A 24,655-nucleotide genomic window follows, 5' to 3' on the forward strand; every position below is an offset into this window, starting at 1 on the left:
GCTACTCCAGATGAACTTTGAGTTTTGTCTTGATATCTCAACTTGTAGAATGCCCTTTCCTGTATACTACTGAAAAAACCTTACATTAGAAAGAAATGTAGCTCACATGCCATTCATCAATTATAAGTACTCTTTGAGAGGAAGATATTAAACTTTAATCTTACCTCACACATAAATGCCGTTTTCTGATTGGCTAAGCACTCTTCTGTTACTTTCAATATATCCCTCAATACACTGCAATATACCCCGCTGCCAATGGCAACTCATTCGATACTTCTTAGTAGTACTTCTTTATCTCGAATAACATGCATGAACTCGCATTCCAATCAATAAATTTTGACGAAACCTTCATATATAGTCCCTGTGAATTAAGTATGGGAGAAAACACGGCTCCGAGGTTTTTTGTAGACAATGTGAAACTGGAGGGGGAGGGATTTCCCTACCCCGGTGGTTTTATATTGTCTACCAAAACCGAGAAGTGTTTTCTCTATCATATATATCAATGATGAGTAATTACACCGTAGATGATCACTTAATGAAGCTACATAACAATAACTGAAGCGCGCGTAAAATCAATGTAATGACAGTAACATATTTATACGTAGATAATTTAACCTCTCCACCTTCGTGTTCCCGGTGGCCGTGCTGATCAGAGAACTGCGGTTCCAATCCCTCTTCGGAAAACCTTTGTATTATGAGATTAATCTTGAACGATATTTTGCAATTGATTTCAAACACTCATGGATCATTTGAATGTTGATGTTCATATAAAGTTAGGAAAAGTAAACCCTGGGAAGCGGTCTCCCTAACGAAAGGTTAAACCTCAAACCTTCTTCTGGGAAAACAAAATATGACCTAATGTATAGTGAAAAGCATTTTGAATTACACGGGCTGGCTGAAGTATACGATCCGATACCCATACTTCAGACAGTTCCTAATGAACATTGAGGTGCTCAAGATAAATACGTTGTTCATTGGTCCCTCGGGGCCCATGGGTTGATGTACCCTCGATGTTTGTTTCCATAAACATGACATAAACAAGCACATCAACCCATGGGCCCCTCTGCAACCTCTGCAACCCTTCCGGTCGCACATGAGTCTGTAGCCTTACCTCTGCAACCCTTCCGGTCGGACATGAGTCTGTAGTCTTACCTCTGCAACCCTTCCGGTCGGACATGAGTCTGTAGCCGGCGTTACACTCGCACGTGAAGCTGGTCAGCGTGTCCACGCACGTGTGGTCACATCGTGGGGCATTACCGCTCCTGTTACACTCGTTCACGTCTGGAAACAGGGAACAGATTGAAAATGATTGGTAAAACTGTGATTCTGATTTATGATGTTGTGGAAACTTTTATCGCTATGGCAAATGAAACGAAATATGGCACAAGGATCGGATAAAAAAATCCGACCGGACCATCTGACTATGACCTGATTGTGATGTCTAAAGAACACTGTTACGAAATCATAATGTCGAGGTTTCGTTTGAGGAAGCTTGTTACACAAAGATTACTTCAAATAATTTGGCTATACTATCATGCAGCGAGATAATTTACCCCAGAGACCTATTTCTACTCAGTTTTCAAAGTAAGTGAAATTATGTCTTTAATTTAAATTATTTGTAGAAGCATATGATATGTCACTGCTTTGAGCATTAACAATACTCCCATTTTAAATCTGGTTTTGTTCCTTACAATTTCAACCTTGCACATTCTACGCATTCTTCGAATTCTACACATGGCAGGTTTCTATCATTACATTCTCATATCCAGTTGTCTCTCCATTAACTTACTACAGTGTGATTCATCCGAATTGTCGCTGCAGTCGGGGTTCTTATTACACACGTGTTGATAGTTGATACAGTTGCCGTTCTCACATCGGAACTGGTTGCCGGGACACGTGGGTTCTGGGGTCACTGTAACAAGAGTGGAGGTTGGTCACTGGCAGAGGCAAGTCCCGCCAAAGAAAATATGGTACAGGAAGTTCCATGTTAGTTCCTTATTTATTGTACTCACAGCATAGGTCTTCCTTCTCGTCTGAGTTGTCTCGGCAGTCGTTGTCACCGTCGCAGACCCACCTATGCGGCACACAACGCTGGTTGTCGCAGGTGAATTGGTTACCGCCGCATGTTGAGTAGTCTGAAATGTGTGGGTGAGTGTGGTTTTAGACGGTTCTTCTCAATATTCTAGCAATTGGGTAGTCTGAATGTAAGTGATATCGCATCACGTTTTGTCTATATACATTCAAATGTTTGTACATGTATTAAGTTTACTTGAGTAGTGACAAAATCCACGAGTACGATTTGGTGTCCCACGGATTAACTAGGGAAAAACAGAAAAACATTTGAACTCTGGATGTGACCAGTCTAATGGAGGAAACTCTACGTAGTTAATTGTGGGGCTAAGCTTCAATAAACATCTGTAGCCTTCAATCAGTTTAAATAAAGCAATTGTAATGGGGAATTAGAGTTTCAGTTGTAATATATATTTGACACTAATAACCCAAGAATGTCATTACAATGAAGTTTGGTCAGTGATTTTACATTCTGTATTACATATCCAAATATCACCCTTCTTGCACCATAAGGGCATCTAATCCGTAGCCTACCGCAGTCGTCCGGCTCGTCGGAGTTGTCGCCGCAGTCGTTGTCATGGTCACACTTGAATCTCTGGGAAACGCACAACCCGTTGGCGCACTGAAACTGGGTCGGTCGACATGATCGCGGCGGGCACGTTTGGGCCTCATCCTCGCCGCCATGACAGTTGCGGATACCATCACAGATACGCCTTAGATCAAGGCAGGGGTATGTGCCAACCTGTTTGTTAGACTCGCACGTGAATGTGTCGGGAGGGCACGTGCGCTCAGCTGTAAGCGGATATGGAATACATATAGATATGAATAAATCCGAAGATGATATATATACACTGGAACACAAACGACAAATAACCATTCAAGACTGTTGAAGAAATCACGAATGTCAAGAACACAAGACAAGAACAGTGATTGTTTTACTTCGCCACGATCCACCATATTCCAGCTCTATAGCGGACTGTAAACAATCGAGTCTGGACAGGGCAATCCAGTGATCAATATCGTGAGCATCGACCTACTCAACTGGGATACGATGACATAAGCACTCGATCTCTAAAATCGTATGTGAATAGTCTCTATCGTACCATTGTAACCATACTCGTGGATCTGCATCAGATTTACTCGTGGTATTTGTACTGTGCAACCAAGTACTTACAACAGTTGAGGGTGGCTGCCTCGTCTGACTTATCTCCGCAGTCGTCGGCGCCGTCGCACACCCATCTCATGGAGATACAACGACCGTTGTCACATGTGAACTGGTTGCCGAAACATGTCCGGTTGCTGTAATCTGTTAATAGTACGGCATGTACAGGACATTGTGGATGTATATGTAACATTCATAGATGGGGTATAACACCGGTTTATTCCACACTGCCGCCAATGAAATACAATGAGTACAAAACTGGGAAAGTTTCTGACATTTTAAGAAACGTCTGACATTATCTTTATTGATAAATAAAGAATATGATGACTATCAACACGTTGTTCAGTCGTGTTTTACACGGAAGATCATGCTCTGGTTGAAAAGGGAAAAGTTCTCTGTAACAGCACGCCCTCTATACCGGCATTTTTTGCCTATCCCAACAAATGCCGACATTGTAGAGGGTCTCCACTGTAATTTATATCCGGTAAAGTCATGGCTTATATGTTATGATTGCCACTTTACTTTAGCACATTCGTTTTGCTCCTGTCAGCTGACTGACTGACATATGAAGTTTGTTCCTCTGTAAACAATAAATAAACCATGCGGATTTACGATCGATGACAATCACGATTGATTGAACGCTTATCCTACGTACTGCAGTAGTCGGATTCATCCTCTCCGAAGCCGCAGTCGTCGTCCCCGTCGCAGTGCCAAGTGCCCGGGATACACTTGTGGGACTTGTCGCAGTAGAAGTCGCCTGTGTGGTTAATTACACGGTTTGTAGAACACTACAATATTCAGTTTGTCCTGTTTCGTATACCTTTATTTCGATCTATAAACAACAGTAAATTAAAGGTTTAAGGAATTCAAACGTAAACAATGTTTCTGTAAACATATTTTTACCCATAGTGCCTCACCAGTAGAGCATGTAACCTGCTGACAGAAGAGAGGGTTCTCGTCTGAGTTATCGCCGCAGTCGTTGTCGCCATCACACATATATCGCCGGACGATGCAGATGTTGGTGGTGGGACACTTCACTTGGCCAGACGGGCAGGAACGCGGAGCTGTGAATATAACAATATAAAAAATATTATAATCTATATATATATATACGTCAGTCAATATAGCCGGGTAAGTCTGGCAATGTTGCTTGTCGGTAGAAGCAAATGTCAGTATTAACATTTAGGAGTTTTGGATACCTTTTGCTGGTTAGAACAGCGTCTGCTCGTCATGACGTAGGACTGGGTTTGATCACCACATTGATGAAATGAATGAAATTCCTCTCTGGTGTCCTCGTAGGGTAATAGCTCCAATATTGTTAAAAGCAGCTTGAAAATTCACTAGCTCTCTCAGTCCGCATTTATCTAAGTAACAACTCTGACAATTTTGCTTCGCAATTTGTATTAAGTCGTGTTGACACATTGTACCCAAATGGGGAATCAAACAAGGGTTTTGGTGTGAAGAGCCAACGCTTTTACTGCTTGGCTTCCACCATCACCACCACATTGACAAGTTGTATTGGAGGAGGCGTTCAGACTTACGACAATCAGCCTCGTCTGTTTTATTGCCGTCCCTGCAGTTGTCGACGCCGTCGCACTTCTGGGATAGGCTGATGCACCGAGAGTTCTGGCAGCTGAATTCCTCAGGACCACATGTTGGGTAGGCTGGATACAATATGAAAACATTGCAGCATTAGGAATACTTGTACACCGAAGCATACTCATGAGATAGTGAAAAATATGTGTTGCATTTGTACTTACGGCAGTCCAGTTCATCAGAGTTGTCTCTGCAGTCGTTGTCAAAGTCGCATCTGTATCTGAGAGGGATGCATCTGCCGTTGTTACACCGGAAGTATGTTGGGTCACATGTGTGAAGTGCTATAAATAGGGACGAGAAGAAGGTCAGAAATCCTCAAGAGCAGCGATAATAAGGAAATAAATAGGCATAAAAACGTAAAAGAAACAAAACAAAACAAAACAAAACAAAAAACAACAAAAGAACATTTTCAACGAAACACACTTAGTTGTTATTACGTCACTTATCACCCAAAACAGCAGACTTTGTTTGTATTAGATGAAATGATATCTCCTAGGAGATATCGTTGTGACAGGAGATTACTTTTGTACAATGTCCTGGCGTCATCCATTACATGACTCACAAAGCTATGACGTCAAATACCTGATGACGTCACTATGCTATGGCATCGTTGCATTGCAAGTCTAATGGCAGTACCGTGAACAGAGATGTACATTTCGACTGAAACTTAATGAAGAGTGTTTTTTGATGATAAATCGAATCTGACCCTCGTGTCTCCAATCTCAAATATATCAATACTCACTGATAAAAAGTAAGAAATTGTAACTTATCAACTCGTGGTGATCTACCTCATATCGAAAAGACACTCGAGTAAGGGTCTCTGAATAAGTCATGCTTAAACGTACAGTTGAGGAGTGGTTCTTTATCATGTGTATTCATAAACTAAGCTGAGTGGGTTTACAGTTTCAGGCTGCGAGTTGTGACAAAACAGATGGTTACTCGACCATCATGTATCTCGACGACATGCATCGTTGCTCAGAATATTGATCACTCATTTTTCTGAGCCAGACTCCATTCTTATGTAGAGGTCATAGCTGGAACTACGGGGTTAAATATCAAACAGAGAACAATACAGAACATACCACACAAGTTTGGATCTTCATCTGACTTATCCTGACAGTCGTTATCCATATCGCACACCCAGCGCTGAATCAAACAACGTCCATTTTCACAGACAAACTCGTTTTCGGAACAATTGTTGCTTTTCGGCACGCACATCTTTCCCCCGTTTCCGATTTTAAGGTCGAGGCCGTCATTACAAGCACACTCGGCTTTGCCGCCAGGGGCGGGATGACAGCTATGACTGCAGCCACCGTTGAAGACGTCGCAAGGGTTGGTCTCACCTGTATCACCCATATATAGAGATGCCAGAGCAAAAAACAACAGACATGTGTGTTGACTTTCCAGTTAGTCACAAAATGAATAATGTCATCTTAATGTATATTGCACCTTACCTTTCGTTTACCTAATCTCATTATGATTCGTCAATTAACGACAAAAACCTGATATTCATTACCTTGTCAAGAGTACACAAAGAACAAAGATAAAAACTGTATAGACCCTTCTTTGTCAAAACTACAAAAAAAAACTAAGCTAGTAACCTAGAGTTGCCACTCAGATAAGAAACTAAGGCAATAAGTGTTTAACCCTTCGCTGCACACATAGTTTACAAGGAACCAAAGCAGTAACTGAAACACAACACCGAGAAGCAAGACAACAACACCCTCCACTTTCTGACAACAGAACTAAGGCATGGCGACCCTCTTGTGTTGCCTCCAAATTTAAAACCTTGACCTTGTGACTCACATTTCTGTCTGTCCGCTGCGTACACAGTTAGTCCCATAGGCCGCGTGGAGAGTCCCTGGATTATCACCTGCATGTTCGATCCCGTGAACTTGTTGGCTCGGAACACACCGCCTGCATGGGAAGACAACATCACAAACTGAAACAACTGCAGGACATAGTAGGCATGGAATATGGGTACTACTGATTAATACTGAATGAGATAAGTTGGGGGTTGATGTGTGTTAGGCAATGGATACCAGCCTACCTCCGAAACTGCGTTGGGTGTCCAATACGGCGTGGGTATCTCATATCCCTCACAAGAGTTGGAATCTGGCAGATATAGCTGTAGTGATATCACATAGCAGAATGAGGTCCTAGAACTTCGACAAAAATCACCAGTGTATTTTTAACTTACGTAAGGTCCAATCTGTCCAGTAGATGTGTTCCCCATATATGCTCATCGAGAATGGATGCACTGTGGTTTCTATCACGACTTCACGATAGTTTCCATCAGTGTTGGCTCTTTCAATCCTGTCTCTAGTTGCGAGAAAGAAACATGTGAAAACAGAGAATTGAACATTTGAAACAAAAGAAACATAGAAGGTCAATGCAAAAGAACACTTATCCTGTCTTGACTGTCCTCGGGAATAATTTCCGATTTTCAGGGAAAAAAAACTGTGAAGCGTATATGTAACAACAAAATGTCTTAAAACAGAAATTTATTTTAAATTTATCAGCGTAAAGCCTTTCTGCTCTTGTTCCATTAAAAGGTCGGGGATATTGGATTTACAAGATTAATAAAATGCAAATGATGAAGCCATGGAGGAAACAGATGATGAAAAGAAATAAAGGGAAAATATGACGTGGAAATGTTTCATCAGTATGGATATATATTACGTTTTCCCTTATGCTTTGGCTAATGATATGCTCACAAAATGGAATGTCCCCTACTTGTTTTAATAGTATCTATACAGTCAAACACCGTCGTATTGAAGTTGAGTGGGTCTACTTAAACACAAAGTCGAGAAGTTGGTGGACGATCGACATAACAGAAAAATAATGTCAAAAAAAGACGTCACTGAGCTTTTACTTCAATGGATCCGTTCGACACATGGGGTTTGAGCATTTATCAGTTCACTGTATAAACAGCCTGTCACGTACTTCATGGCATCAGCCCAGTATATCATCTGCTGCTCGTAGTCTATGGCGAGGCCGTTGGGCCAGCCAAGATCCGTGGTGACGATTGAGGTACGCTGGTTCCCTGCCATCGTTGCACGCTCGATCTTTGGACTCCGACCCCAGTCCGACCAGTACAGGTATCTGGAACAGAAACAAAACTCTTATCAGCGTGTAGACGCTCAAAAACATATACACTCCTAACTTCAAATAACTGGTGGTTCCTCAACAACGTAAAGATTACAAAGATATGCTGTATTCAACTAGGACACATATATGACGTTCGTATACAGCCCTGATTTCAGATTACCATCACTTTTATAATATTTCAAGCATCCTGGCGGTAGACGACAGAAAGGATAGAACCCAGACCTTTGGTGTAACGATTGACTCTTTAATCACGTGACTTCCCAACCTCCACAGTTCCCTTTAATTCAAAGACCATACAAGTTTCTCACGTACCCGCGGCAGGGATCGATGGCTAGAGCCCGAGGGCTGCTGACAGATGCGAGAGCCACTTTGTTGCTGTGGTCGAGGTTCATGCTGTAGATCTTACTCTTGAACAGATCTGCCCAGTAGATCTTCTTGGACACCCAGTCAAACGCTATTCCTTCCACAGAGGTAATGTCATTTGTGGGCCCAAACTCTGAAAGTCACAATCAATCATCTGCAGTGTGACCGAATGCAACCTTGACACACCGACGTATCATAAACGTCAGCTTAGTTGACAGTTTTTCTCACAGACCTTGTTTCCCTGCATACAGAGTTACCATACATCGCCGGGCAACGGGAGTATATACCATAATGGAAGTTTGCGTAAAATGAAACAAACATGAAAAGGCTACCAGATGAAGATGTATCAGAATATGGTTATCACATTTGTGTTTTGGACCTTAGGTTTCCTGTGTTTCTGTGACTGTTCTAGCCAAGTATTTTCTGTGACACAGATTGTAATTGTTTGATCAAATCCAATCTTTAATTAAACACTGTTGCCTGGCAGTTTAGTTCCATGTACGTACACAGTAATGTTTTACAGAATTTCAGGCCCTGTTGTATTTCATTGGCAGTCAGGTCCCCTTAATACCCTATTCACGGTATCGTAGTCTCTCATTTTGAAGAAAAGCAGAGCTATTAACCTACAACTATATGTCCCCTTAATACCCTATTCACGGTATCGTAGTCTCTCATTTTGAAAGAAAAGCAGAGCTATTAACCTACAACTATATGTTATTTATCGTTGAGGTAAAGACAGTGCACCATTTAACTTAGTAATCCCAGGAATAGATCTATTGAAGAGAGATACATGCATACACACCCGACAAGTTGGACTTGGCTACAAGGTCCTCCACGACAGTCTCTCCCTTCATCACTCTGCTGATCTTCTTCTGTCCGACCTGGCTGAAGTAGATGTAGTTGTCTTTGACATCGAAGTCGACAGCCACCGCCCCTTTCAGCCCGGTGATGGTGGGGATGGGGAGAGTGCCATCGTCGGGGTTCAGGGACAACCCGCGGATCTCAGTCTCGGCGGCCAGGATGAGGAACTCTGTCAAAGCTGGATAGAAGAAACCATATCACATCGTCAATATACCATGATGCATTTCACGTCACTTATAATCTTAAAGATACCATGCTTACAGTCATCCCCCCCCCCCCCCCCCCAGTGCAACAGTGCATACCAGGACACTTCAGTATTTTGTTTTACGCCTCTTTCAGCAATATTCCAGCAATATCACAGCAGGGAACCCCACAAATATCCTTCACACAGTGTACCCACGTGGGGAATAGAACCTGGGTCGCCGGCGTGACAAGCGAACGCTTTAACTACTAGGCTACCCCATCGCCCCTAAGTGTATGTCAGAGAAGCTGTGGCATACGATCATGGCATCCTCCAGAATGCAAAAAAAAAGCATTTCTGAGACTTTATCGCTATACTTTGGGAAACCATTTTATAAGTCATTGTAACCTTCCCACACACCTTCACACGTCTTCCCATCTGCAGCAAGCTGTCCGGCTGAGCAGGAACATACAGGAGTGGTTTCCCCTGGCATGGCGAAACACAGCTGTTGACAGCCGCCATTGTTGTTGGTACAAGGACTGGTTCCACTCGGCTGGCTGGATTTGTCAAAAATGGCTACGTCACGTACATTCATCAAACTGGACTTGATGACTTCCGGTTTTTGTGACTGGTCGCCGGTTTTGGATATTCTGTACAGCTTCAACCAGGAAAATCTCGCATTAAAACTAGTTCAACGTAAAACACATGAAGGTGGTGAAGTAAACATGGAATACACATTTGAATGACATTGTCTTTGAATGATTGAAGAGAAAGCAATGATTGGCGTTTCTGATAGCCCTGAACTGGACTAGCAACGGACGGCTGTAATGGAAACAGCCCATCTCTCATTGTCCATTTATGTGTCTATCTGCTTGGAAACATGTAGAAATCGAAGCTTAACTGTCGTATTTCTCGTAGATGATTTTCCGATAATCCGATCGCGCATTATACCTTCAGATGCATCTTCAGCTTAAGGTATGGATTTCCAGGTGTATGTTTACCTCCTTTAGGTTTTTGTCCACCCAGTAGATGTAGTTTCCGTACAAGGCCAGGCCATATGGGTTGGGGAGATTCAGACGTACAGTTCGTCTATTTCCTCCGCTGAATGAAACACTCTGCAAAAAAACTTTTTGTTTAATTTCCAGTTTTACTTTGCAGTATCATTAGCTCCCCTTACTTTACACGTAAATTTACACCTGAAGAATAGAAACATCACGAGGAACCACAACTACATCATAACCAGGACGTATACATTTTAATTTGACGAAGCATTTACACGAGATTTAAAAATGTTACACGATATCATTTGGACCAAGGAATTCTGACAGGAAGACAGATTCTCACACCCCCATCCCCTCCCTCAACTACCCGAAACCTGTAACTGATTGAGGCTTATTTCATACACACGCACGCACGCACACTAGATAAGATGCGATTGATGTATGTGCGCGAACTAGTTGGATGTTAATGATTCATGATTTCACTTCCAGATAGTCTGGTTTTGAATACTTACAGACCGCCGTCACATCGAGGGAATACCGTCGAGCGTGGATAAGATATATACGAAGAAAACAAACAAATTTCACCACATGACAAAACAAGACGACAGTGATCTCCATGCATTGCAAAGCTTCAGCATCAGTCATCAGTACCGTCGTACCTGTATGGCGTCTATCATTGAGTCCACCCAGTACAGATTGTGCGTCTTGAAGTCGATGGCTAGGTCGCGGGGGATGCTGATGCCGTTTGTTACAATGGCTGTTCTGTTGCTGCCGTCTAATCTGGAGCGTTCTATCTTAGGTTGCTGGCCATAGTCCGCCCAGTATAGATACCTGATTATGTGCAGGTGCAGTGAGTGAATACTATATTAACTCGGAGGCAAAACTACTTCTGCTGTGTGAAGATAACATCGATCCTGGTCCCTGCTGCAAAGTTTTTGACAATTTATGCAACGGTCCTGAGCAGAAATCTTACAAGGACACAAGCCAATATTACCAGGCTGCCCACAGACAATTTACGTTGACTTAAAATGTATTTCCAATGGCCAGTTTCACGAAGAAATCTTAGCATTTATGGTCACACGCTGAATAACACTTGTGGGTGATCACTTTGTGCAATGGAACCCTAGTCACCAATCCTAGTTTAATATGTTTCTTTGGTTTAGTCTTACTCTCTAACATATGACAAACTGCATTGGAACATAGACGATGGTTCATATTAGACTGTATACCCGTGTGCCATGAAAGGTAAGTATCTCCACAAGTGTACCTTTTGATGGGGTTGACAGCGATAGCTCGGGGAGATCCATGCTGAGATTTGACGATGACTCGTCGGTGGGAACCATTAAGTCGAGCTACTTCGATGAAGGTTTCAACAGCAAAGGCGTTCGTGAAGTATATATTCTCTGCAAGAAGAAAATGAAGCTAGTTAACATTCTAATGACAACTAGGACGAAATCTTAACATTCGCAACAATACAGTCATTGAGATTTTAACTTTCACTTACGGCCAATCCAGTCCACCGCAACACCGTTGATTCCCCCACTGCCAATTCCGGAAGTGATGACGTCCTCCATTCCAGTTCCGTCTGGTTTCATCCGTCTAACACCACCTCGTTTGGAGTTCGTCTTGCCAGGTGGTGCTGCGTCTGCCCAGTAGATGTACTTTCCCGCCATGTACACATCAATCTGACTCGCTGCACGTCCTGAAACAGATGATAAACAGATTTTGTGTTGGATCTGATAGAAGTTACATTAACAACGCATGTGGTCGCTAAAATCTCGATGCTTTGTTAAAATAATGCTGAATTATTTCGTCTGTGAACCTTGTAATGTCAATTATTTTGTAAGTAAATTTATTCAAGCTTACAATTTCAGTGAATGGGAGTTTGATTTTACGCCGCATTTAACAGTATTCCACTATGTATCACGACCGAGGACACCAGAACTATGACTTGTGTCTGACATGGGCTCACCTGATCCTGCGATAGGTATCATTGTCTCCCCGTGGTCGCCTCCTGTCAGACCAAACCCTCGTATCCTGCTATATTGGGATACAACGACGAAGGACTCTACACCTACACAAAATAAACAGATGTGGAGGTGTATACAATAGGTATTACAGCGTTCATTTTAACAACGCGAACAGCACGTGACTAATGAGAAGAAAGGCCATATGTCAAGACGTCACAGGTGGTATTATGAATCGTAATTCTACAACTTGATTGACTCCCTTCTCGATACTTACAAATTATGTATTTCACAACGTTCTCAAATCTTGAAAATAGGAATAAACCACCTCGGGAAATGGAAGTGATTTATCTGTAATTTTTCCAGTGGTACTTACTGCTGCACGAGCCATTATCTAGCCTGATGAAGCCTGTTGAGCACTGACACACCGCCTGGCCAGCAGGCCCGCTGGGGAGACAGAGCTGCTCACAGTTGCCGTAGTTGGTCTTACAACCTGTGTGACCACCTGATAAAACAATGTCTGAGTAAGGATTCTGTCGAGCGATTACGTGCGTCATTCCCATACCTTTCATTTACACCTTGCTAACATATACAACCTGTCCCTTGTCCGTGCTACACGAATACCAAGGCACCAACAGCATGGCAACTTCCTCATGGGAGCATGGCAGGAGATGGTAAGGCATTATAATCAGTCATGTAATCAGAGGAATACTTGGTCTTTTGCGCCGCTTAAAGCAAATGTGCTAGCGATAGCTAGGTATTGACCACTAAGGTGGGTCAGTGAGTGAGTTGAGTTTTACGCCGCACTCAGCAATATTCCAACTATATGGCGGCGATCTGTAAATAATCGACTCTGGACCGGAAAGTCCATTGAGCGTGCAAACAGCGTGAGCGTCAATGTTGTCAACTGGGGCAGATGAAATGTGTCAAACAAGTCAGCAAGCATGAAAACCCGATCCCGTAGACGCCTCTACGATATGTGGGAATTCGAATCTTAGTGTTCGGCATGAAAAATGAACGTCCAAATAGCTCTGCTACCCAACTGCTCAAACACATCTTAATTTTATGCGGGTCATTTTCTGCAATCTCATGTCCGCTGGAGAAGTAACCGATATCTCAAAGTAAAGAATAAGATGTTGACTGTGAACAAAACCTTTACTATGCCTGTCATGGTAAACCCTTGCTGCTCCGAGAGCCTCTAGGTTGTTGCGGAGGGCCTGCCGGTTGTTGAGGTTGGACAGTGGAGCGCAGTATATCCTCTCGTAGGCGGTGTCGGCGAAGTAGAGGATGTTGTTGTATACTGCAAGGCCGCTTGGCTGGCCCAGATTCTCCACTGCTTGAGACCGAGAGCCGCTTCTCAGCGAGTAACGGCTTATCTAAACAGTCAACAATAACTCTGTTGTGATATCCTACGTTGCGATCACATAGCGTGACGGACTACACACAGAAAATTAGGAATGGAAGATTTTTTTCCAGGAGAAAGCAACTGATTATAGGGTGCTGGCTCGTGTATCTTTGGCGGCGTATAACTGCACAACAGCAAGAGCATATATTTCACGATGAGAGATGTTATGTAACTCGATGATATGACTGAGTGAGAATAATTCCAGTCATATCATGTCGTATGGTGTTAATATGGGAGGAAAGCCAAAGTAAAATATTGCACAATGGCTTTTGGTTAGTGTACTTTTACCACTTTCCACAGGCATATATTTCCAGATGTGCAATAGGCAAATTGCAATCTTCAACCACTGACTGAATAAATATGTGTATTGGACGGATAAGCATACATTAAACATAGTACACAAAATATTGGTGAATAAGGGTTTCGTACAGGAACACAATGATGAAATATTTTTGAAAGCTATGAGTCCTTTTGGAAACCCTCCTCTGATTTAGATTTATGGGTTTACAAAGGAGATGGAAACAACAAAGAGAAAAAGTAACCCAAATGATGAACAACACAGGGAAGTGCCATCACGGTGGAGTTGCCTACCCTCTGGTAGAATGGATCCGACCAGTACAGCATGTCATTCTTGATATCTAGGGCTAGATACTCTGGCTTCCGGAGACCACTGTTGACGAGGATGGTGGGGTTAGAGCCGTCCATGCTCATCACTGCAATCTTCATCTGTATCCCGTCAGTACCTTGATCAGACCAGTACAGCTTGCTGGAATAATAACGGCATTAACCATATTGGGCATTGCATCGGCTGTCATTGTATAGTCAGTGGATATTTACACGCAGGGTATGTGTGATAAATAGAGCCCAAGGTCACCTTTGTTTCTGACAGTAAAGGTCAGACACAAAGGTGACCTTGTATGTTATGGCCATATATATTTTATCGGAGCTGATGCCTACAGAGATATGTTTGAATGAAACCTTATTATCAATAGGATTTATTTATTATCCAAACAGATACCTATGCCATGCAGTTGTTAATTGAACACTGTGTTTTAATTATATAATTTAGCAGCATCGACGCTGACTGACTGATTCGTAAGTTCACATAAAGTGGGCTCATGTCGACGTCATTAGATCTTCCCATACGAAAGTAAAAGATCTCGAAACAAACTTAAGGTTTTACTTATGTTCCAAACTGAGTTGACCCGTGAAGATCCGGGATAGAATAGGTCTTCACCAACCCATGCTTGCCATGAAAGGCGACTAAGCTAGTCGTAAGAGGCGAATAACGGGATCGGGTGGTCAGACTCGCTGACTTGATTGACACATGTCATCGACTCCCAACTGCGCAGATCGATTATTCACAGACCGCATACACATAGCTGGAATATTGCTGAATGCGGCGTAAAACTAAACTTACTCTCTTGCTCCAAACTAAGTTTGACAGTTTGAAACAGCTGAAACTCGCGTGAACTTATAAAATAAGAAACACCTTAAACAACCTAAGTATTCCATCCATAAAACTGAAATTGTCAACTATGTTTCATATCGATTTCAGTTCATTTTGGGAATTGCTTTTTTTAAATATGAGTACAAAATATAACTTAAGTCAAACTCTGATTTAAGTTACCTCCGCATTCAGCAATATTCCAGCTATATGGCGGAGTCCGTAAATAATCGGGAGTGGACCAGACAATCGAGTGATTAAAGCAAGAGCATAGATCTACGGCCTGGTTTTCATGAGTCACCAATACTAGTCACTGATACTAATACTATTTGTAGACAATGTAGATGAACGTTTCACCAAGAAGGCGGTGAGCGCCGAGACAGTCGAGCGAATCTCACCCCTGTATGGGGTCCGCGGCCAGAGAGAAGGGTCTGGCACAGTCTGTGGCCTTGCCAGTGTTACTGAGGATGATCTTCCGGAAGTGCTTGTCGCCATCCATCTTCATCACCTCGATGTATCCGGCCGCCATGTTTGCCCAGTACAGGTTGCGGGAGATCCAGTCAATCGCTATGGCGTTGGGATAACCCTCAACAGCGGCAGGGACAAACGTCGACTCGTTCATACCGTTGAGTCGAATACGATTAATACTGCCCTGAAGTCAAACAGAGGATTCATTATTTTGCCGAACTATTGTAATTGTGTAATATACGACAAAATGTTATGGATATCAACTTGTATTGTTCTGTATTGTTTACACAATGTTTCTATACTATTACTTTTCCCTTCGTCCGGTCGATGACATTTTGTCGTTTGTTAGAATACCGACTTCTACATGCCTCTCAAAAACCTATTGTTATTGAGGCTTGTGTATACCGCAGTGTCAGTGACAATGACATAGGTTTCAGTAAATACTAAATGTACAGATAGGATTCATTCACAGGCCCCCACTGTGGGTCAGAAAAATCGATAAACGGTTTTTTCTGGTTTATTTATGTTATATACCAGGAAGGATGGGTAGTAAACCGGGACTCAGTTTATCGACCTGCAATGGATGTATTCATTGTATTTTGTATCTATCAGTAGGTGAAATGCACACCTGTCCTGTAACGACATATGCAGTTACCAATACCTTCATATGCAGCAAGATTGTACATTATGTTTAGACTGTGTTTAAAATAATTGAAAATATCCCTCAGACAATTTACAAAAGGACCAACACATACTAATATATCACATTATCATCACAATCATCACTGATAAAAAGAAAACGAACGTCAACGTTTTTCTCATTCCTTTTTACTTCTAAGTAAACATAATTAGTTTATTGTCACGTATAAGTCCCATGGAACTTCTAAATGGTAATTGATTGAACAAATATGTGTTATAGATAACTCGTATAGTCCATTACATTTAACTACTTCGTGTCAATGTATAAAACACCAGGTGAAGGCGACAGGTGATAACCCGTTCTTTTACTTACCACCTTTGACTGGACGTAGTAGATGAACTTCTCTTCGCTGTCGTAGTCGAAGTCCAGACCGCTGGCAATGGCACTTATGGGGACAAATGCCGCCTCTTCCTTCTCTGCAAGGTTTATTCCTGCGAGCTGGGTGTTGGTCATGTACAGAAGAACATTCTCATGGGCTGCAATATGACAAGTGTATGTCTTTGTAATCTTCTTTGAAGGAAGAATTAACCTGGGTGACTTGATGAATTAATTTGTGCTTGAAATGGTTCGGCGCATGTTACCATGTCCCATACCTACACAATTACCCACAGTCCGAGCGCAATACCTTCAACATGTTACACTGTCCCACACTTACATAGCTAAGTACAGTCTAAGTTCAATACCTTCAACATGTTACACTGTCCCACACTTACATAGCTAAGTACAGTCTAAGTTCAATACCTTCAACATGTTACACTGTCTCACACTTACATAGTGAACTACAGTCTAAGTTCAATACATTCAACATGTTACACTGTCCCACACTTACATAGTGGACTGCAGTCTAAGTTCAATACCTTCAACATGTTACACTGTCCCACACTTACATGGTGAACTACAGTCTAAGTTCAATACCTTCAACATGTTACACTGTCCCACACTTACATAGTGAACTACAGTCTAAGTTCAATACCTTCAACATGTTACACTGTCCCACACTTACATAGTGAACTACAGTCTAAGTTCAATACCTTCAACATGTTACACTGTCCCACACTTACATAGCTAAGTACAGTCTAAGTCCAATACATTCAACATGTTACACTGTCCCACACTTACAGTGTTCCCAGAAATTATTGAGAAAATCTTTGTTTTTTTTCTAATGATGCTAAGATTGGAAAAAGGGCTTTCACTATGCACTAAGCCTGCTAAATAAGGGAGACAACTCTTGAAGGCTTAGAAGGCAGCTCATTACGTCAAGAGTTATCTCCCTTGTCTGAGCAGACGGCTTCCTGTGTTGACATGGCAGAATTTACAGCAAGAGAGAAAAGAAAGCTCATTCTAGATGATTTTGAAAGGGGTGAGGCTGATGCTAAAGTGTTAGCTTGTAGACATGGTATTCCTCTGTCTACAGTATACAGAACTTTGAAGAATATTCAGACAGGAACCGGGATAGAGCTCAAAGCAGGGGCAGGTCGGCCTAGGAAATTCAGTGTTGTGGATCGCCGAAGACTTGGGCAGATTGTGAGTAGGGGCAAATTGAAAAGTGTTGAGAACATCAGAAGTGAAATGATTAGCAGATGAAGTCCCCAGGTATGCAATGAAACACTTAGGCAGGAATTACAGAGACTTAATTGGGTGAAAAAACGTGGAATTCCCTCGCCGTTGATGAAAGATGCACAAAAGGAAAAACGTTTAAACTGGTGTCGGGCTCATGAAAATCAAGATTGGGATAATGTTTTCTTTTCGGATGAAAGTTCTGTTTGGCTTTTCCCTAATTGTGTTAAAAATTTGGACCAAAGATACTGTCAAACCTATCTACCAGCGACCAAAACATAGCCCGAAGTTTCACATGTGGGGTGGCATATCGGCTCGCGGAGTGACGCCATTGTGTGTTTTCACGGGAAACTTGACAAAAGAAAGATACGTTGACATTCTAAATGGTCACCTTCTTCCGACAGCACAAACATTGTATGAAGATGATTGGATCTTCCAGCATGATAATGACCCAAAACACACTGCGCGCTACACAAAACAGTGGTTGTCGGGCGAAAATGTTCAAGTTTTAGACTGGCCCAGTTACAGCCCAGACCTAAACCCAATTGAGAATGTGTGGGGAGTCATGAAGGACAGAATAAACCAAAAGGGACTGAGAAATATTGAAGATATGAAGGCCGAGGTGGTCCAATATTGGGATACCCTGTCACACGATTACCTACAAACTTTGATGGGTAGTGTGCCTAGGCGTATTCAGGCATGCATTGCTGAGCGAGGAGGTCTAACAAAGTACTAAAACAAGACTGAGACTATAAAAGGATGATGTTTTAACATGTTTATGTAAGTAAAACGCCAGAAGTTAATAAACGTAATGAGTTACATGACGCAACATGATTCTCAATAATTTCTGGGAATACTATACATAGTGAACTACAGTCTAAGTTCAATACCTTCAACATGTTACATTGTCCCACACTTACATAGTGAACTACAGTCTAAGCTCAGTACCTTCAACATGTTACACTGTCCCACACTTACATAGTTAAGTAAAGTCTAAGTTCAATACCTTCAACATGCTGCATTGTCCCGTACTTTCACAGTTAACTTTAGTCTAAGCTCAATACCTTCAACACAGTTGGTATTAGATGCATCCAGCTTCATATCGACAGGGCAGCTACAGGTGTACCCAGGGTTGGGTTTGGGGGACAGGAGACACAGGTGGCTGCAGGGATGGTTGGCGCACGGGTTGGTCACTAGAACACGAAGACTTGCCATATTTAGGTCTTTTGCACTGCAGAGAGGGCTAGGCAGTAGGAAAAATGTGGTTCATGGCCTGTATGAAGACTAATTTGTGTTATTTGTTACGAAATGGGTTGCTGAATTGACATCATAGGATATACATCATATTAGAATAGCGATAAGATGTTTTTTTATAATAGAGGTGGACTTACACACGTGGAAGAGTCAACTTGTCGAGTAGCAACAAATACTTGTGTCTTTATTCTACTGATTAATGAGCATACGGTTGAAACTTTAAAATTTCCTCGCATGAGTACATGTTGTTATTACCTTCTTTCACGTCCGGTGGGAAGCCAGTGAGCTTGGGCTGGCGTGACTGATGATACGACACAATGCCGAGAGGTCGGTTGAGGCTAGCGGCTTCCACGGTTCTGTTGGAACAGTCGAACTTGTTGCAGCGTGAGACGCGACTGGCGGCGCGGTCTGTCCAGAAGATCCAGTCTTCCAAGATGGTGAGAGCGTGGGGATGACGCAGAAACTGCAATCACAGAGTCAGTGAGTGAACAAGGGATGGTCTAGGTAATAGTTTCACGCCGGTTTAAAGCAATAATCGAGCAATATCACGGATACGAGAAATCGGCTTCACACTCAGTAACCATGTAGATCTTCGGCGTGAACGCGTTAACCGTCACTCTACTCCATAGCCCTATTTCCTGGTCAAATTATATTAACCATTCGGAAAAGGATATAGGTGACATTATACACTGTTACTTTTGATTATGATCACATTGACTGGTTAGTTCGTTTAAACAGTTTCACCCTTTTCCCTGTTTACAAGGTACCATCCGAATATGACGTCATACTGAAGACGGCGTCATCCTTGACGTCAAATGGTTTCATGTGACGTTTACACAGGTATAAAACAATAACCAACACATAATATTAAACTCGTGACTCGATATTACGGTCATTTGCCCCTCGCGAATTAATGTAGGCAGCCATTCGGTATGTGTGTCTGAGGTCAAGTATTGAACACAACTGTATTCCTTACGTGGTCATTGGAGAACACTTTCCTCCTCTCAGAACCGTCGTAGTTACACACGTCGATGAAGTCCATTCGGGCATCTGCGAAGTAGATTTGCTTGTTTGGGTAGTCTAGTGTGAGCGCGTTAGGCCAGTAGATGTTCTTGGAGATGATCACCTCGCGGTTGCTTCCGTCTAAACCAGATCGTTGAATGCTTGGGTTTTGTCCCCAGTCGGCCCAGAAGAGTAGCCGGATTCTGCAAAGAAACTCCTTTACAATACATGCTTTCAATTAATGTAACATAACATCAAAATGATGACGGAGAAATAAGTGCAGACTCCAAAGAAAGGTTGTTACGAGCACGGATCTCAAGAACACGTTCGTAAGTACACCAACCTTGCATAACACTGCATGGGAACGGAACATTACTTATAAAATATGTGTTTTAAATATTCCTTCTCGATAAGTATAATGACAAATAATGAAAGGTTGACTTCGTTGTGTACCGAATCGCCATTACAATCATTATAAGAAATCCAACAGGAAACATTACTATATTTATTGTCTCCGTGAACTAAAACAAGTGATGCGGTTACTTGATAAACACCTACCCGTCTCTGGGGTCGACCTCTATGCCTCGGGGGTTGGTGATGTTCTCGCTGAACAGCACGACCCTGTTTGTGCCATCCACACGGGACACCTCAACCGTCTCCATCCTGTAGTCCGTCCAGTACAAGTTCCCCGCCACCCAATCCACAGCTATGTCCTCCACAACGTCGATTCCCGTAGTCACGATCTGCGTTCATAGAACGCAAACCATCAATGAAACACCTCGTGATAAATAATGAAATTAATACGACAATGTAATGGTTGAGTATCTTCGTGCTGATTTAATCGTCATATTCATTTTATGTCCACTGAAAGTGAAAGACTGGGTAACATTTCAGTCACATAGACACACTAGTAATATGGTTTTGCTTCTTTGCTATATAACCCCACACAAAATACTGCCATATTACAGCAATTGTAAATACTGAACACAGAGCCAGACAATTTAGTGACAGATATCATTGATCTGCGCGCTCGGGATATGATAACTTGCATCAACCAAGTTAGCGAGCTTGAGCAGGGCTTTCCATCAGTCGACATGCATCCATTGCTAAAACCAATACTAACCTTAATCCTCAGTCTGATTCAACAATTTAACAACTATACAAAAACAGAATGCTTTGTGACAGTTATGGATATATTTACCACACGTCTATGTGTTACATTGGACAACAATTTTCATTAATTATTCAACAACATGTGTGGGGTTTTGGGCATGTACAAACTATCTTCTAGACTCTACCTCAGTTAGATTTGTTCCATTATAGGTGGTCCTGAATATTTTCTTGAGTCCAGTGTCGGAGAAGTAGATATAGCCATTCCAAACATCAATGTCCAGACCGGAGAGGGATCTGAGTCCAGACACCGGGAGGTCACTGTACAACTTGGTATTGAGCGTGGATCTGACCAGGGTCTGCTGGGTGGCCACCATTATGTAGAGGAGGCTGGAATCTGAGTACACGGAATATTAGCTACTTTCGGTTTAGAATAACCATTCCCGCAGCTCAGTCCCACTGGTGTACTGCTATCGCACACGCAAGTCTACACATTACCTAGTCGCTTTTGTATTGGTTTGTTGTTTAATGCCGCACTCAGGAATACTCCAGCTATAGGGCGATGGTCTGTTAATAATCCAGTCCAGACAATCAAGTGATCAAGAACATAAACATCGATGTTCGCAACTGGATGAGATGACATGTGTCAATCAAGTCAGCGGGTGCTGACCACCCGTTCCAGTCAGTCGTCTCTTATGCCATGTATGGGTTGCTGATGACCAGTTCTACATTGGATATTGACGGATGTCCCTAGCAGTAGTGTTGGCCTAACCCCTCCAAGGATGATACTTTATAGGTCTAACCACTCTAGGAATACAACATACAAGGAAAGTTTATAGCTGAAGCTGAATAGGTCTAACCGTGCTAATGACACATCGTCGGTCTATCCATTAACTGGATACAATTCGAAGCTCTAACCATGACAGTGGTATATACTTCGGAGAAAATAGAGACGGAATATTCTCATGTCTTGACGCTCTATATTTCAAGATTTTTCAGTTGAAGGATACGCTGTGTTAATACTAATGGTGACTGAGGTATATTTGCCTTCTCTAACTAACAGGGCACAGCTGATGCTTACTTCGGTTGGCTTGACAATGGACTCTGTCCGGCATCAGGTCGTAGTAAGGCCCGCAAGAGCACTTGAAGGATCCCTTGGTGTTCGTGCACTGCTGACTGCACGCTCCCGGCACGGCACACTCGTCCTTGTCTGAAACAACACACGGCATCGCCTAATTGTGTGGGGTAGCCTGGTGGGTAAAGTGATCGCCTGTCACGTCGTGACCTGGTTCGATTCACAACACTGGTAAAATGTGTGACATTAGTTTTCTGGCGTGACATTGCTGGAGTATTATAGCTGCGTTATTATACTCAGCTCTATTATTGAATTAACATATTTGTAAAACGGAAAGTTATGAACAGGCTTAACATGATACACGTGTGATCATTCTAACACCCAGTATAGTTTACACCCTTAGGACACTGTGGTTCCAGCCTACCTACACTACAAGTAACACTGCTTCTAACCAACATCAGGGGGACATAAACCTACATACACATGTGCACAAGCGAAGTACAACATCCAGGCGTTGATTACACATAGGTCACAACTTTATTACATTAGTGTATGTGTTAAATCTTCCACAGAGCCCGTAACATAAACAATATATATATGCACATTACTATATATAAACACAGATTCTCGCCGGTTAAACCTACCTGAAGTGGGTCACGCACCTGCATGTACATTGCACAGTGGTGTTTACAAAACACATGGTTGACAAATACCTATTACCACTCAGGTGTGGCTTACCTATGCAGGTTTTGGTACCATTCAGCTGCTGACCGGTGGGGCACCTGCATTCCGCCCCTCGGGGCGTCTGGATGCAGCGGTGACTACACCCGCCGTTCTTGAAGCGACAGCTATCAGAATCTGTTAACATAAACATTTTGTGAATGAGTGTAAATTTATCAACGAAATAAGTCGAGGTGTTATGTTAAAACACAAGTCATATTTCTATAATCATACACAATTATGTGCATGTGATTCCAACTAATTAATGGGCAGGAGTTTATACATCACTGCTATAAACCAATAATTCCCCGTAAATATATGTTCACTAGTAACTGATATTGAAATGCTTTGTTGCATCTCCTTGCTCAGGGTGTCACACTATTATTGCGTTACCATTCTTAATGGAGGTCAGGTACATAATAATGAGTGCAATGGGATATTGGACTCCAAGTAAGAAATAGTCATACTGGACAAAAATTGTTAGGGATATTTTTAAATTTTGAAACTGTGAATACTGATGTATTTATTCATTGACACTGATAAAATATCAGTAATATAATACCAATACCCCTAACTCATTTTGTCCAGTATAGATAATCCACATATACAGACCCTGCAGTGTATCATGCTCACTTCGACACTGCCCTATTGTATACTCAGGGCGGATACTGTGCTGAGAGTACTCACTACGGACATCGGACATCGCTTCAACAGATGCAATGTACAGATAGTGCTTTCATATACGCTTGGACCAGCACATTTGTATATACTCACTGCAGACAGGGCTCTCATCATGTCCCCCGGGGCAGTCCTCACGTGCATCACACACTTGGGACACATTTATGCACTTGCGGACATTCCCTGGACACTCCCATTGACCCGGGCACGAGAAGGGTGGTGGGGCTGAAACGGTCAAACGAATGTGTTGTGATACAGTTAGTGGTAACAAAGCAATTCCTATCACAGGATATTGATCATATCTTTGATATTAAATTCAAAACATATTAGCAACATTATATGGACAGTTATTAACTGCACCGGCGCAGGGTCAACTCTTATAGATGTTTCAAATGTAATTTGATTAAACACTTGAGCTGATGAATATTTAAGGCATCTTGTTTTTGTTCAAGTCATTTCAAACATGATAGAGGACATGTCGGTGCAAATCCTGTTCACAACCCAGTCTTCACTGATCTAATACATTGTTACACAAAATTATCCAGCCATCACTGTCACAGGAATGATTGATGAATAAACAGGCAACATGGAAATTAACAACGTTTCAATCATTTTTCAATCACATAAAACAAACTGTTGCTTGTCGTGCTGTAACAAAGTATATTTGTGAATCAACCTCCATGTCTCCCAGAGACAACACTGCATGACGATTGCCTCCGCCAACCTAAACTAACACTGTTGAGACCAAGGAGGTCAGGGAACCGTTCTCTGCTGGGTCACTCACGACATGTCATATCTTGATCTTCATCCGAGTTGTCACCGCAGTCGTCGTCGCCGTCACAGACCCAGCCCTTAAAGATGCACCGTCCGTTGTTACAGCGGAACCGGTTGGCGAAACAGGTTGGTGTTGCTAGTAATATACACACA

At 42.3% G+C, this 24,655-nt stretch overlaps 1 protein-coding gene across 3 annotated transcripts in view; it reads right to left on the reverse strand.

Annotated features, from left to right (window-relative positions):
• Nucleotides 1-24,655, reverse strand: part of LOC137297940 (low-density lipoprotein receptor-related protein 2-like) — an 82,213-nt gene that overhangs the window by 18,110 nt on the left and 39,448 nt on the right. For 2 of the 3 annotated variants that reach the window (XM_067829931.1, XM_067829933.1), the window contains 35 exons: nt 24,513-24,638; nt 23,825-23,953; nt 23,069-23,188; nt 22,337-22,465; nt 21,444-21,652; nt 20,704-20,888; nt 20,120-20,348; nt 19,399-19,606; nt 18,954-19,082; nt 16,645-16,808; nt 15,563-15,816; nt 14,309-14,483; nt 13,466-13,688; nt 12,689-12,817; nt 12,318-12,419; nt 11,850-12,047; nt 11,613-11,748; nt 11,005-11,176; nt 10,346-10,459; nt 9,765-10,002; nt 9,105-9,341; nt 8,252-8,435; nt 7,775-7,933; nt 7,029-7,150; nt 6,635-6,745; nt 5,911-6,171; nt 4,993-5,109; nt 4,774-4,896; nt 4,150-4,296; nt 3,888-3,989; nt 3,245-3,376; nt 2,605-2,862; nt 2,013-2,135; nt 1,790-1,912; nt 1,153-1,281 (listed from right to left, as the gene is read on the reverse strand). In XM_067829931.1, the coding sequence (XP_067686032.1) occupies nt 1,153-1,281; nt 1,790-1,912; nt 2,013-2,135; nt 2,605-2,862; nt 3,245-3,376; nt 3,888-3,989; nt 4,150-4,296; nt 4,774-4,896; nt 4,993-5,109; nt 5,911-6,171; nt 6,635-6,745; nt 7,029-7,150; nt 7,775-7,933; nt 8,252-8,435; nt 9,105-9,341; nt 9,765-10,002; nt 10,346-10,459; nt 11,005-11,176; nt 11,613-11,748; nt 11,850-12,047; nt 12,318-12,419; nt 12,689-12,817; nt 13,466-13,688; nt 14,309-14,483; nt 15,563-15,816; nt 16,645-16,808; nt 18,954-19,082; nt 19,399-19,606; nt 20,120-20,348; nt 20,704-20,888; nt 21,444-21,652; nt 22,337-22,465; nt 23,069-23,188; nt 23,825-23,953; nt 24,513-24,638 (5,697 nt within the window). The remainder of the gene's footprint in view (nt 1-1,152; nt 1,282-1,789; nt 1,913-2,012; nt 2,136-2,604; nt 2,863-3,244; nt 3,377-3,887; nt 3,990-4,149; nt 4,297-4,773; nt 4,897-4,992; nt 5,110-5,910; nt 6,172-6,634; nt 6,746-7,028; nt 7,151-7,774; nt 7,934-8,251; nt 8,436-9,104; nt 9,342-9,764; nt 10,003-10,345; nt 10,460-11,004; nt 11,177-11,612; nt 11,749-11,849; nt 12,048-12,317; nt 12,420-12,688; nt 12,818-13,465; nt 13,689-14,308; nt 14,484-15,562; nt 15,817-16,644; nt 16,809-18,953; nt 19,083-19,398; nt 19,607-20,119; nt 20,349-20,703; nt 20,889-21,443; nt 21,653-22,336; nt 22,466-23,068; nt 23,189-23,824; nt 23,954-24,512; nt 24,639-24,655) is intronic. The other variant, XM_067829932.1, reaches the window with a different exon arrangement.

The sequence above is a fragment of the Haliotis asinina genome, chromosome 10, assembly GCF_037392515.1.
Source record: "Haliotis asinina isolate JCU_RB_2024 chromosome 10, JCU_Hal_asi_v2, whole genome shotgun sequence".
Taxonomy (NCBI): Eukaryota; Metazoa; Mollusca; class Gastropoda; order Lepetellida; family Haliotidae; genus Haliotis; species Haliotis asinina.